Source organism: Eurypyga helias, unplaced genomic scaffold (genome assembly GCF_000690775.1).
Source record: "Eurypyga helias isolate BGI_N326 unplaced genomic scaffold, ASM69077v1 scaffold36683, whole genome shotgun sequence".
Taxonomy (NCBI): Eukaryota; Metazoa; Chordata; class Aves; order Eurypygiformes; family Eurypygidae; genus Eurypyga; species Eurypyga helias.
Genome location: NW_010239865.1, coordinates 1,134 through 14,676, shown reverse-complemented (window position 1 = coordinate 14,676; position 13,543 = coordinate 1,134). Strand labels below are relative to the sequence as shown.

The 13,543-nt window shown below is 49.6% G+C and overlaps 1 protein-coding gene across 1 annotated transcript; it reads left to right on the top strand.

Moving 5' to 3' along the window:
• Positions 1 to 1,377: 1,377 nt before the first annotated feature.
• PDE4B (phosphodiesterase 4B, cAMP-specific) lies at positions 1,378 to 12,894 on the top strand. The gene is made up of 11 exons (XM_010148293.1): positions 1,378 to 1,425; positions 1,946 to 1,951; positions 2,151 to 2,238; positions 5,403 to 5,581; positions 6,137 to 6,235; positions 6,360 to 6,524; positions 6,903 to 7,002; positions 7,693 to 7,847; positions 7,944 to 8,066; positions 9,063 to 9,245; positions 12,529 to 12,894. Exons 1-11 carry the CDS (start codon positions 1,378 to 1,380, stop codon positions 12,892 to 12,894), a joined length of 1,512 nt encoding a protein of 503 aa, XP_010146595.1.
• The last annotated feature ends 649 nt before the right edge of the window (positions 12,895 to 13,543 follow it).

The window sequence follows — 13,543 nt, the reverse complement described above, 5'->3', positions numbered from 1 at the left end:
TAAGGAGAGAAGAAGGTGGGTTCATAACTTCATTTGCTCTGTGTGGTTCTTACGGCTGAAAGGCGAGTGGGAATCCCATCTGGACAGTGCTGAGCACAAACTGGAGCCATGCCTGGCCAGCGAGGCCTGGTTTTTGTGGTGCCCAGTGCTGGTCCAGCAGCCTGGGCAAGCAGGGAGCTGCTGGGCTGGGTGCAGGCTTTGCGTCTCCCTGCCCTTGCAGTGGGGACGATGCCACGCAGGCTGTCCCCGTGCTCTTACGCGTCCCACAGCACGCAGGGAAGCCTCGTGATGTCATGCCAAGCAGGCTGATAACATTTAACGAAGGCCGATGGAGAAAGCAAATCATTCTAGACCAAAGATTGCACTTCATTTCGGAATCCTGGCCGCTGCCGTGCGGTGTGTCACAGCCAGCGATCGCCAAGGACGTCCCGAAGCCGCACATCAGCGGTGACTCCGTGCCGCGATCTCTATCACATACACAGCACGGCGTGCTTTCCTTGTGATTTGATGCTCGGAGGACAGCTACGGCTTCCTAATGAAGCATTTCAGTTTAAAAGAAAAGCTAAAATAACCATTAAATCTTGAAACGTGGATTGTGAATATATGCCTCTGAGAAAGAATTTATTAATTGCAGCTGACATTACAGATTTAAGGTTGTTATTCATTTATACCTTTTACCTGAAAGGTATTTTCAGTTCATAAAGGTTGCTATGTTTTGCCCTTTACTGTGTAGGGGGAAAAAAAATGATGGTTGCACTGAAAATATGAAAAATTATGCTTGTAAAACCCCCCACATGAAGACTTGCTTTGAAAATCCTCAGTCTCTGTAACGAAGAGGATTGGAACGCAGCAGAAATGGAGGAGAGCTTACTGCCTACTTTTGACTTACTTAAATATGCACAGAGCTTCCTCCATTTTAATCTTCCTTCTAAAAAGATGGCTGTGTGACTAAAGCTGGCAACCCCTCGGAAACCAGCATCCTCCTTCTGTCGCGCAGTTCAGCTGAGCGCGGCTGATGTGGAGGGGGGACCCCCTTCAGCCAACTAAGCAACCAGGACGATTCATAATTCATAAGTGCTTCCAGCCATCCAGCTGAATAGGTTTGGATCAGCCCTCATTTCTTCGTGCAATCCCCGATTTCATTATTCTCTCCTGCGAGCAACTACACCCACGTCCAGCCCTCTGCAAGGATGCTCTGCCAAGCTTGGCTTTGTCTGGGATTAGCAACTGCTGGGCTTTGGGGGATCTCTGGCTTTGATGGACGCTGATTTTTATTATTGACGGGGAAGGGGGGTGTCCGTGTGCCCCAGCAGCTCTCCCGGCTGACCGGCGATTTCTCCGCGAGGATCTGTGGACGGTGGCGTGGACTTTTCCAAAATGCCTGAAGCAAACTATTTATTATCTGTGTCTTGGGGTTACATTAAGGTGGGTTTAAATCCTGAAGGATGATGAGTGACGGGGGTTTTGTGCTGTGTAGTGCTTGGATGGAACCTCTCTCAGGAAAACGGGCTTTGAAAACGGGTTATTTATGTGCACTGTGTGGTGAGAAACGTGCGTGTACTGTGCATGAGGCGTTCATATATGTGAATTGTTTCTCCCCCTTGGGAATTCTCTGTTGTGGCGTAATACGAGGCAGCAGTGAAAATGTGTGATTAGAAAATTAGTAGGGTCATAGCCTGGGTGTCTGGGTGAACAAATGCTTGAATCCTACATTTTGCTGTAATGATCCAAGCAGACCTTCCGATTTCTTTCTCCTCTGCTCTGTTCTGATCGTTGTCTTTTACTTGCATAATACAAAATGGAGCAAACTTGGAAAATTCAGAACGAAAGAAGGCTATAGGATGTGGAATTTAAAACCAGTACAGGAGAGATTACCTGAAACGTTAGCTTCTCGTTTGTTACAGTAAAAGCCAGTGTGTATCTTTGGAGGAAATCGGTTTTGTAGTTCAGAGTACTGGAAAGAAATACCTCGTCGTGGTGACGCTGAGCAGTATCTAAATGAAACTGTATGTGCCCGACTCTGTTCCCAATATCTCCATGATTTTGCTTTTGGCATCATGACTGGGGACTTGCTTTCGATACACTTAGGGCTGTGTTAATTTAGAAAAGCATTCAGAAAAATGCCATTTTTGTTTCTGTGCTCTTTCAAGAGGAGGCTGAACCGGGAGCTGACACACCTCTCCGAGATGAGCCGCTCCGGCAACCAGGTGTCCGAGTACATTTCCAACACCTTCCTGGGTAAGGCGTTATCCCAAGCTTTCGGGTGACTCAAAGCTAACGATTATTGACAGCCCAGCACCCACCAGTCAGTGCTTGTGCCCAGGTTTCCTTCAGAGCAGAGTGTTATTTAAGTAGGCTGAACCGGGAGCTGACACACCTCTCCGAGATGAGCCGCTCCGGCAACCAGGTGTCCGAGTACATTTCCAACACCTTCCTGGGTAAGGCGTTATCCCAAGCTTTCGGGTGACTCAAAGCTAACGATTATTGACAGCCCAGCACCCACCAGTCAGTGCTTGTGCCCAGGTTTCCTTCAGAGCAGAGTGTTATTTAAGTGTTTTGATTTTTCACTATCAAAATGGATGCGGAGAGATAAATAAAACAGCATTTGAGTAAGTCTGTCCACAGAAGAATCGCTTCTCCAAACGAAAGGGTTTTTTCCATTCACACTGAATTAAGTTATCGATGGCTGCATTATGCAATATTTGATTTTTCTGTTGACCTTACGTAAAGGACAGAGTCACACGAGCCCAGCTGCATGCTCTCATCTTCGCAGCTACTGCCTCTTGCAGCTGCATCTTCAGCCCTCAGAAACAGGGAATCAGACAAGTAGCTCCAGCCCAGATATGTTACATATTTTATATACCTTGTGCCTATTTGCTCATTTTGCACTGGAAGTCAAAGAGTAAAGAGGATATTTTCCATTTGGTTGGTTTTGTTTGAGCTCGTAGAACTACAGACATGAATTAACCCTCTCTGTTCACAGAATATATTTGCTATGAAAAATACAATTTTCTGTGTTTTTAAGCAGCTTAGAATTTGTGACCATCTCCATATAAAACAGAGCTTAGCACAGGGCCCCCCTACACATACCTGAGTCCAGCAGCCTCAAACGCTGAGCCTATGTGGGATGCTGGAGCTGGAGCTGGCCTCGTGCCCTGCGGTTAAGATGGCCCAGAACGCAGTCACTGTCTGACAAACAATTATTTCCATTAAGGGATTGTAAAGTGATTTCAGTAGCCAGTTGCAACTGGAACTACCGCGTGCACGTAGGCTGCATCCCGTCATTTGTAATCCGTGTAAGCCTGTAACTGCCGTGTGGGAATCCATTGGCCCTGGCTTATCGCTCAGCGTAATTGTGACATTCCGAACAGGAATTAGTACAAGGGATAGAAGGAGGATTGCCCAGGTGCCTGTGGGCAGGCCTCTTCTTGGGGAGCCTGCAGTGTGCCGAGCCTGCCGGGGAGCACGACCACCGCAGCGTTTCCAGGGACTTGGCTGGTTATCAGCTCTTGCCAGTAGATCTGGAGCAGGATGTGCTGCAGCAGAAATACCCAATGTGGCTCGATCCCGTGGACCTAACCTAAAACTCAGCAGCCCCACGTACACGCAGGGTAGTGGCGTCCCTCTCAGTGGGGGCTAATTAGCTGAAGCCACCGCTGCTGCTAACGGGGCTGTGTTATTGCCTGTGCTCGGGCTGGGTCAGGTACCTGCATTTCCCTTTGTGGGTCTTGGCAGTGGTCTTGTCGCACTGCTGCTCACGTGCTCCGTAACGGTGACGTCCTTGCTGTTCTGGGGCTGCGTGGGGGCCACTCAGCCGCGTAGGGCCCTGCTTCCAGACTGCAGAGCATGGTCCACATTGCACCTTGATTGCTCATATTACAAAGAGATGAGTAAAGCTTTTGGAAGGATTTTAAAGCTTTTTTAGGAAGTCATAGTGTTACATTTTTATGAATTCATTTCCCCCTCCCTCACCCCAAATTTGGTTTAAAAGAAGATACAAAATAACGGGAGTTTACAACTGAGGAAGTTGAACCCAAAAAAAAAGAACTGTGTGGATAGAACAAAACGGATCATTTATCTCCAAACAGTGTCTGTAAGATGGGGATAACTTAGAGATTATTAAAACCAGGTTGTGTGACTTCATTCAGTCTTGGCTCTATTAAATGGGCTGAGGAAGGCACCAAGGAGCGGTGTCCTCTGCGGCGAGGCCAGCTGCAGTCACGTTTGGTCAGTGAGAGCAAGGACACCGGCTTTAGATCCCTACGGAGGACAGAGATGACCCAGGGTGGGTTTATTGCTGGCTGCGTCACGTAAGCGGGGCGGGACGCGATGGCCTTTCAGCACAAGCCCTGTCCTGGGGGGCGCGAGGGGTGTTGCTGCTGCCAGCGCCGTGGGACACGCTCATGGCCAAGCCCTGAGGTTCGTGATTGAAGGAATTAGAGGCTCTGCTGAAGAATGCCCATGTTACGCTGCCTTGGCGTTAGTCATTGCTAAGGAGATTATACAGGGGAAAGTCCTGCTGCTGCTCAGCGAAACCACACGAGGGAAACACCCACTGATGTCAGCTTGGCTGGTGCTGTGAATAATGCCTTCCCTCCTAATTGCCGTGTCGCAGACACGCTGCTGGTTCTTAATTTCAGAGATTTTTAATTAAGCCGAGGCAAAGGTACCTAATGCCTGGTCCCTCCAGAGGTCCTCAGAGATGCAAAGGTGCCAAGAGATTAGAGTAGCCTTTTCTAAAAGTTTGTGAAAGAATAGTGAGTATAAAGGTGATGAGCCACTGTCTGTCTATTTTAATACAGCAAATAAATCAGTTGTAAAGGCAGTAAATAGCATGTGTGGATAGATTTATTTATTAAACAGGTCTCTGCGGCCAAGTCTGTGCCCCGGTAGGTGCCTCCTTCACGTGCACTAACACCGTTGGTGTCTCTGAGCACGATAGTAGAAATGTGGCCTGTGCATCGTATGTTACTGTACGTTTTTGTAAAGGGCAAACCTTTAATAAATCAGTGTCACCGATTTGTTACTGGGTTGGTGTTTTAAGAGCAGGGAGTGTGGAGGTGAGGTTGTCCCTATCAGTAGATGAATGTGGAAATATGTCATTTCTTGAGGAAAAATGTGTTGTTTGAATATACACTTAATTTTGCTGAAAACAGCTGATGAAAGTTAACGGTGGCCTAGCCATAAGCAGAACCTGGTGCCGTTCAGGCATGGAGCGCCGGCTCTTCTGCTTTGATTTGGGTTCAGTTCGGTCCCAAACTTAGCAGAAACACGGGGCTTTGAGCTGGTGTGCGGAGCCACTTGATCAGCGAAGCTGAGGGCTGATTTTGGGAGTGAGGGGGGTGGTGATGGGTGCTCGCGCTGTGAACGATGTTGACTCATTTTGCCTTTATTTGTTACAGACAAGCAGAATGATGTGGAGATTCCTTCTCCCACCCAGAAAGACAGAGAGAAGAAGAAAAAACAGCAGCTCATGACACAGATCAGTGGAGTGAAAAAATTAATGCACAGCTCAAGCTTAAATAACACCAGCATTTCACGATTTGGTGTGAAAACAGAAAAGGAAGACCATCTGGCCAAGGTATGGCAGATCCTCGCAGTTCTGGGGGAGTCGCTATTATCTGGAAGCCGGGGGTGGGCCGGCTGGCTGGACTGTCCCCCCCTGTAAAACTGGAATCGGTATCCCTGAAGGGATGTGGCCATTACAGATACTGTGATTAATGGTGCCGGGCCCTAACAGCATATTCTGTCTTCATAAATTCCTTGAAAACATCCCTAAAATAATAAAAAAATATGCCAAGGGCTGAGGAGAGCAGTTGTCAAACACAGGAACGTGTAACACCACCGTGGCCAGCAAACTGGCTGTGGGGCCATTGTCTCTGTCAGGCATTTCTTCTTGCTACCTGGAAACAGAAACAGTTCCCCTGCCACAGGGAAAATGTTGTCTGTGCGTGTGCTTTGGCATCAGCCCTCCGCAGCTACGCTGTGCTCGTGTACTTTATTAAGTCTGCCTGCTTGTGCACTTCCATAATTACTATAATGAAGGTTGAATTTGTACCTTTTTAAACTTTTGGAAAACGCAAAACTGTCTTGAAAAATGTTGTAACCAACCGTTGTCTTTTTGTCCTTTCAAAAGGAACTGGAAGATCTGAATAAGTGGGGTCTCAACATATTTAACGTTGCGAGGTACTCCCACAACAGGCCGCTCACCTGCATCATGTACGCTATATTTCAGGTTCGTGATCGCCTTTGCTGTCCTTTTACAAGACTTTTGCAGTTTCTAACTGCTTTCTGCTTTGTTGCCTTCTCCGCCCCGACACCCTTACCCGACGCGTGTGCTTGTACCGTTCGTTGTGCAGGAGCGAGACCTACTGAAAACATTCAAGATCTCCTCGGACACTTTCGTAACGTACATGATGACGCTCGAAGACCACTACCATTCGGACGTGGCCTACCACAACAGCCTCCACGCCGCGGATGTTGCCCAGTCCACGCACGTTCTGCTCTCCACCCCCGCGCTGGATGTGAGTTCCCCAGTTTGAGCTAGGTGCTTTGCCTCGGGCAGTCGACGTGTTTCAAGGCGGTTTGAGAGCACCGCGTTGAGCGTAGGAGAAAAGCCCTGAGCTGAGTCGGTCACCGGTAGCACTCAGGCTTGCACAGAGCAGCTTGCTGCCTGCTCTTTTGAGGGCTCGGTCACTGCCAGGGAAATCTCCATCAGCAGCTTGGCCTGTAATCTCTGTTTCGTCTTAGAGAGCACATGCTGCTTGTAGGCCTTCCTTCTGAGTAGATGTCCTCAGAAAACTAATTTAAAAAGCACAACTTGTTTCTCTAAATCAGCCTCCCGTGCTGTTGAGAAATAAAATGTAAGGACCTTTCTGACCAACTCCTTTTTCCCTTCCTAGGCCGTCTTCACGGATTTGGAAATCCTGGCTGCGATTTTTGCAGCTGCAATTCATGATGTGGATCACCCCGGGGTCTCCAATCAGTTTCTTATTAATACAAGTGAGTTTTGTTTCAAATACAGTAACAACTTCAGCTGCAAACTTGGAAACTAGTGGGAATGCATGTCAGATTACGGCGAGGTCACACATGGTGGCTTTGGGAGTGCATTGCTTTCTCGAAGTGTCGCGCAGTAAACCAGTCAGACGTTGGGAAACAAAGCAGAAATGAACATGACATTCCTAACAGAGGCGGCTATTGTAGTACGATTTGCAAAGGTCAGACCTTGTGAACATTACGACTTGCTAACACCCAATAATTCTTCCAGTCCTGAGCGCAAATTTTGCCGTTCAGATAAATAACGCTGTTGCTATGACAACGGTAAAGGTGAATAGTGTGGCTCATCGTGTGCTCTGCGCCAGGCGAAGCATCTATCCCAATTCCAAACTATGGGCATTGTTTTTTGGAAAGTGTGTTTGCAGGACCCACGCTTTCTGTTGGCAGTGATTCTGAAGGCCATAATTAAGTCACTCTACTATTGCGTTCGTTAGGCCTGAGCAAAGGGCTGCTTATATTATGTACGGATGTGCTTGGGTTAGAAAACGGCACGCTCTTGCCACACGTGAGGCACAAAACAGAAAACTCCCCGATTTACTGCAGACAGACAAACATTTCAGTACCCGGGACAAGTGTTTGCGGTTTGAAATCGCCCATTTCGCACGCCGGAGTCACGTATTTCTGTTGCTTTGCTAGATTCTGAGCTAGCCCTGATGTACAACGACGAATCCGTCCTGGAGAACCACCACCTGGCTGTGGGTTTCAAACTCCTTCAAGAGGAGCACTGTGACATCTTCCAGAACCTGACCAAGAAGCAGCGCCAGACGCTCAGGAAGATGGTGATCGACATGGTATGACCTGTGCACACCCCGCTCCCCCTCTGCGGCGGAAACCTGCCTCCTGTGCATGGTTCCCTGTACCAAGGTTCTGTTTTTGCTTCTGTAAAGGTGTTGGCGACAGATATGTCCAAGCACATGAGCCTGTTGGCTGACCTGAAGACCATGGTGGAAACCAAGAAGGTGACCAGTTCAGGAGTCCTCCTTCTGGACAACTACACGGACAGAATACAGGTACGTCACCTCAGTTTCTTGGGTTTTGTGTATTCTGTTCAGGGTTAAAGAAACCGTGCTGCTGGTTTTACCGTGGCTTTTCAGGGGACCATGTAGGGGAGCTCCTGACCCAAATTTTCAGCAAATCACCACCTTCTGCACCACAGCGAGGTACAAGGTGATCCCATGTCTTTTAGGTGAAGGGGGTTCTGGTTTTAACACTTGGAGCACGGAGCTGCCAACATGCACATCCTTCTGAGGCTGAGCTTTGGAAGGCTCTCGAGTTGCCTTGCTGCTTTCTCCCATTTGTTTTTCCCAAGGAAAGATTACAAGATCGCAGGAATTTAATTTGTAACTCCATACCTAGAGCAACTCAGCGCTGAGTGAAATTAGTGAAGTACAGTCTGTTCCCTATATAATCTAATCCTTGATTTACAGAAATGACAGGGCAGTACTGGAACGGGGTTACGTAGGTAGCAGGACAGGATACATCCTGATCTTCTCCCCACTTTGATGGCCAACCTCTTAAGAACAGACTTGAGGGAAAGCTCTCCTTACATTCTTATTTCAGGGAGCTGATGACAAAACAGGCCACTCCGCTGCCATCTAAATCCTTGCGGCCACAGTTAAGTCAGGCACAGTTTTGTGTGCGTGGAAGGGATGTTACTCATTTCATAAAGCAGGAGCATTTAACCATCTGAGAGCATGACAGGAACTTTTGAATGGTGGGAAGCGCCTGCATTGGGAAACAAACCTGTGGGATGTCATTAACGCTGCCCCAGCTGCACCCTGTGGAAGTGTCGAGGCGTCTGGGAAATACGTTGCGCGTTTCATGTTTGAGGTCGACCGTAGCAGCTGCTCTCCGGGACGGTGGTGTGGGGATGTTAACGTTTTTATGGGCTGTGGCATAATCTGAGTCTTGTGGCTGAATGGTTGGAATGAAACAAGCAGATACGGCTTGAAACCGTCCTCTTTTTCCTTTTGATTTTATGAGTTTTCTGATGAATGTAATTGCAGGTTCTCCGAAACATGGTACATTGTGCAGACTTGAGTAATCCCACAAAGTCTCTGGAGCTGTACCGGCAGTGGACGGACAGGATCATGGAGGAGTTCTTCCAACAGGGAGACAAAGAGCGAGAGAGGGGAATGGAAATCAGCCCGATGTGCGACAAACACACGGCGTCAGTGGAAAAATCACAGGTAATTGGCCGTGAGCGGCATTTTTGTACTGCCTGAGCTTGGATTGTCAAAGCAGAGACGAAATTCATCTGCTTTCTCTAGCACAATTAGGCAAAGAGCCAGCTGCTCAGAGGGTTGGTTCTGATCGACCCTGACATCCCGCACTGCCTGAGGCTCCCACAGGCTGGCGAGGCTGTTGAGACGCCCTTATGTAGCCCTTGGCGTCTCCTCGTTTCCAAGTGCCTGTCCATCTTGCCCTGTTTGTGTCCCAGTTTACAGAGCGAGTTGGTTTCTTTCCCTTCCCCGGGCGTGAAAAGTGCGATTCCAATCTCCCCTTCCTTCTGCCAGCTCTCCTCCACCTTCCTCCCCATCCAGCCTCCTAAATTAGCACCTCCTGAACCTGCCGATACCGTACCCCGTGTCAGACACTTAGAGCAATGCCAGCCCCGCTGAACTGAGGGTTAGGAGCTTCTCCCAGGCTGAGATCCCCCTGGGGACACTGAAGAGTCTGGCTGTAGGTCGCTGTTCAGCCTTGTGCAGAGCGGTTTTGGGGTGCATGACTTGGCCGGTCAGGTTAAAGGTCTGATGGAGCTGTTGCCTGTGGGTGAAGTCAAGGGAATATTTATTTATGTCAACACAAACCTTAAAAGGAACTGAATGTGTCTTGTTTTTTATGATCAACTGGCTCATCCCGAGTTCTGATTCATAGATGAAGCGGTTTCAGGGTCAGATTTTGTTCTGACCTGTGTAGCATAGGCCGTAAAATTTCACCCGGTCAGTCTGTAATGAAGCCGGTCATTTATGTTTGCCTAAACATATTCCAGTCTTTATACAATTAATGGTGCCTTGGATGTTGTTTTTAAATGACTCGAGCCAGTCATCATCGAGGTTTTTCAGCTTGAATAAGTAACGAAATTGATGATAATTATTTCCAAATGTCCTCTAGGGCTAAGCCAAGTGGTTTCAAAATTATTCACTCGACCGCACGGTGATTTTGTTGGAAAAATCTGTCTTACTTGTTAACCTAACAAGAAATGAATCCTTCGGCCAGGCTTGGCCAGAAGATGCCCATGTGCTCCGCGTGTGAGCTCCAATAATTTTTTCATTTCACATAACGCACCTCCCAGAGGTTTCAAAATGACATTTTTGCAATGTAAAAAGGACCGGAGTTGCGCAAAGTGGCTACCGTTGAGGTTCCAGCCGGTGGCAAAGGAGAAAGGGAGGTGGCACATCCATGCCAGAGCCAAACAAGGAACTGATGGGCAAACACTGCACAACCGCGTGTGAGCTCCAATAATTTTTTCATTTCACATAACGCACCTCCCAGAGGTTTCAAAATGACATTTTTGCAATGTAAAAAGGACCGGAGTTGCGCAAAGTGGCTACCGTTGAGGTTCCAGCCGGTGGCAAAGGAGAAAGGGAGGTGGCACATCCATGCCAGAGCCAAACAAGGAACTGATGGGCAAACACTGCACAAGCGTTTCGAAGCCCGGTACCTCTTTTTTTTTTTAAGCCCGGTGCTCAGCCATCTGACCGGCCGTTCCGTGATCTGGGGTGTTTGTTTAAAGGAGGAATGACCTGGTTACGGTGACTGATCTCCGGCCCTTGGTGCTGTAGAGCCCTCGAGCCTTTGGGGTGGTGGCCAAGCCATCAGCTCACCATACACCATTATTCCTTTTTTCACTCTAAAAGTGCTCCGGAACATGTGCCGCAGGAAATTGTCATCACCTTTTTGTTCGAGCTGCCTCAACAGTCGGTTACAATTGAATGTTAATGGTTCTATTGACATCCTGTTGTGTCTGAAGGAGGCATGTGCGATTTCCAAAGCAAACATCTGCACGTTGGGTCGGGCCCCTCCGAGAGCCGTTTTCCTGCCGCACAGCAGTGTTGCACAGTGGAGCGGAGCGACACGCTCTGCCAAGACGGAAGAATTTCAATCCTCTTTATGGCCATTCAGTTTTCTCCATCCTGGACGTACGTCCAGACCATTGAGAAGTGATTTAGCTCGGGGCTTACGCGCCAGCCAGCAGAAGGACTGACGGCCTTGGCCGCAGCCCTCGCTGATTCCACCGCTGGCATGTCCCTCCATGGAGTCGGGCAACAGCGGTCTGCCCGCCTTCGTGCTGGAATACGGCTGGGGATGAGCTGACCTGCTCTCTGCGCCCTTTCCCAAACCAACCCAAAGGACAGGGAGGCTCTAGCAGGACCAGCTCTGCAGGGAAACACGGTGGCTGCTGTGGTAGAGGAGAAATGCTGGAACATTTAAAGGTGCAGCACCACAAACCAGTTCAGAACAGGTACAAGCTGCACACGCTGTAGTAAAACACACCTAAAGGTCCAACTTCAGTCCATAAAGCAGCGTCATTTGGTGCTGGGAGGGCTGCTCACCCTGGGAGTGCTGGGTTTTCACCGCTGCCACCCACATTGGTACCCCGGGGTAAGGCAGGGCTGCCACAAAGGCACCACCCTTGTTCGCAGTCACCAGGGGACCCTGTCTGGGAGGCAGCACACTGTCCCGGGGCTCAGGGTGGAGGCAGTGAAATGTCTCTGTGCACCAACAGCTGGTAGGAGGCATCGCTCAGTGGGATGCTCTGTCCTCAGAGCGATAGCTTTGCCTGATTCCGCAGGGCAAGGGTTGATCTGCAGTCAGGAAAGGGCACCCGCAGGGATATTGGGGCCAACAAGGAAGCTGGAGGGGACTTTTTACAAGGGCAGGGGGTGACAGGACAAGGCGTCATGGGTTTAAATTGAAAGAGGGAGATTGGGATTGGACGTCAGGAAGGAATTCTTCCCACAGAGGGTGGGGAGGCACTGGGACAGGTTGCCCAGAGAAGCTGTGGATGCCCCATCCCTGGAAGTGTTCCAGGCCAGGCTGGATGTGGCTTTGAGCAACCTGGTCTAGTGGAAGGTGTCCCTGCCCATGGCAGGGGGGGTGGAACCAGATGATCTTTAAGGTCCCTTCCAACCTGAACCATTCCATGGTTCTGTCATTCTGTGATATTTAAAATCACACGTGCAGCCGGGGCTGGGATCGGCAGCTCCATCGCTGAGTTTCCAGGTGGCTCCTGATTTAGTTAAACTTTCACCCAAGGTTTGATGTCGGACAAGATGTCAGCGTAGAGCAACGTTGTAGGTGCAGCTTTGGGTACCGGGTGTCTCTGGTTAGCCGGTGCTGGTCCGGGGGCTTGCTCTGAGGCGGGTGTTTTGCTTGTAAAAACCAGGTATAAACAGGATTTGAGCTCTTCAGAAGCCCGTCCACTCGTAGCCGTCCCTTCCCTAAGCTGTGTGTCCCTGTGTTTCTCAGGTGGGATTCATTGACTACATCGTCCATCCGCTCTGGGAGACGTGGGCCGACCTGGTGCAGCCTGATGCGCAGGACATCCTGGACACGCTGGAGGACAACAGGAACTGGTACCAGAGCATGATCCCTCAGAGCCCGTCTCCTCCGCTGGAGGAGCGGGGCAGGGACTGCCAGAGCCTGATGGAGAAGTTCCAGTTTGAACTGACGCTGGAGGAGGAGGATTCGGACGGGCCGGAGAAGGACGGCGAGAGCGTCGGCTACTTCAGCAATACACAGACACTCTGCGTGGCCGATGCGGGGGAGGAGGATTCGCAGAGGGAGGCAAACATAGAAATTGTGACGGAAGATACGTCTCCTGTCGACACATAATGCCCCGTACCCGTGTGAGTGGATTTGAAACACTTGGTGAGCGTGCAGGCAGTCTGAGGGACTAGCCTGCAGCCTGGGCCTGAGGCCCTTGTCCAACGCGGGCCCAAAGATCTTCCCAGCTACTTGAGATTGGAGTCAGGGGTAGGGATGGTGTAGTGAACGATCGCTCAGGAAATGAAGGGGTGACTCGCGCTGCGGCTTGCGCCGTGTCGGCAAAGCCGCGGCGTCGGCCTGGAGCTGGCTTGGGTCGCCGAAGGGTAGATGACACACACTGAGAGATTTTTATACCGTTAGTTTGGGAATTTATACCAGTTAGACTGATAGAAACTACTGATTACTAACGCTCCATGTAAAACCTGCCCACCTGACCACCTGTCTGCAGACCTGTGTGCCTTCTTTGTAAACACTTTCCTGTCTTTTCCAGTCTGTGAACTAAATACGCGGAGTTTAGTAGAAAAAGCGACGCAAAGCGTTTCAAAATTGACGGAGACTTTTTTGATTCTTCCTGTTACAGAGTCTTCCTTTTTTCACGGGCAATACCTGTCACTTTATCGCAGTTAATCACTTTTACAGGCTAAATCGAAGGGAAAACCCTCTGTTTCGCATCGCTGCGCCCTCTAATCCCCTCCCGAACCCCCCGGGCGACCCC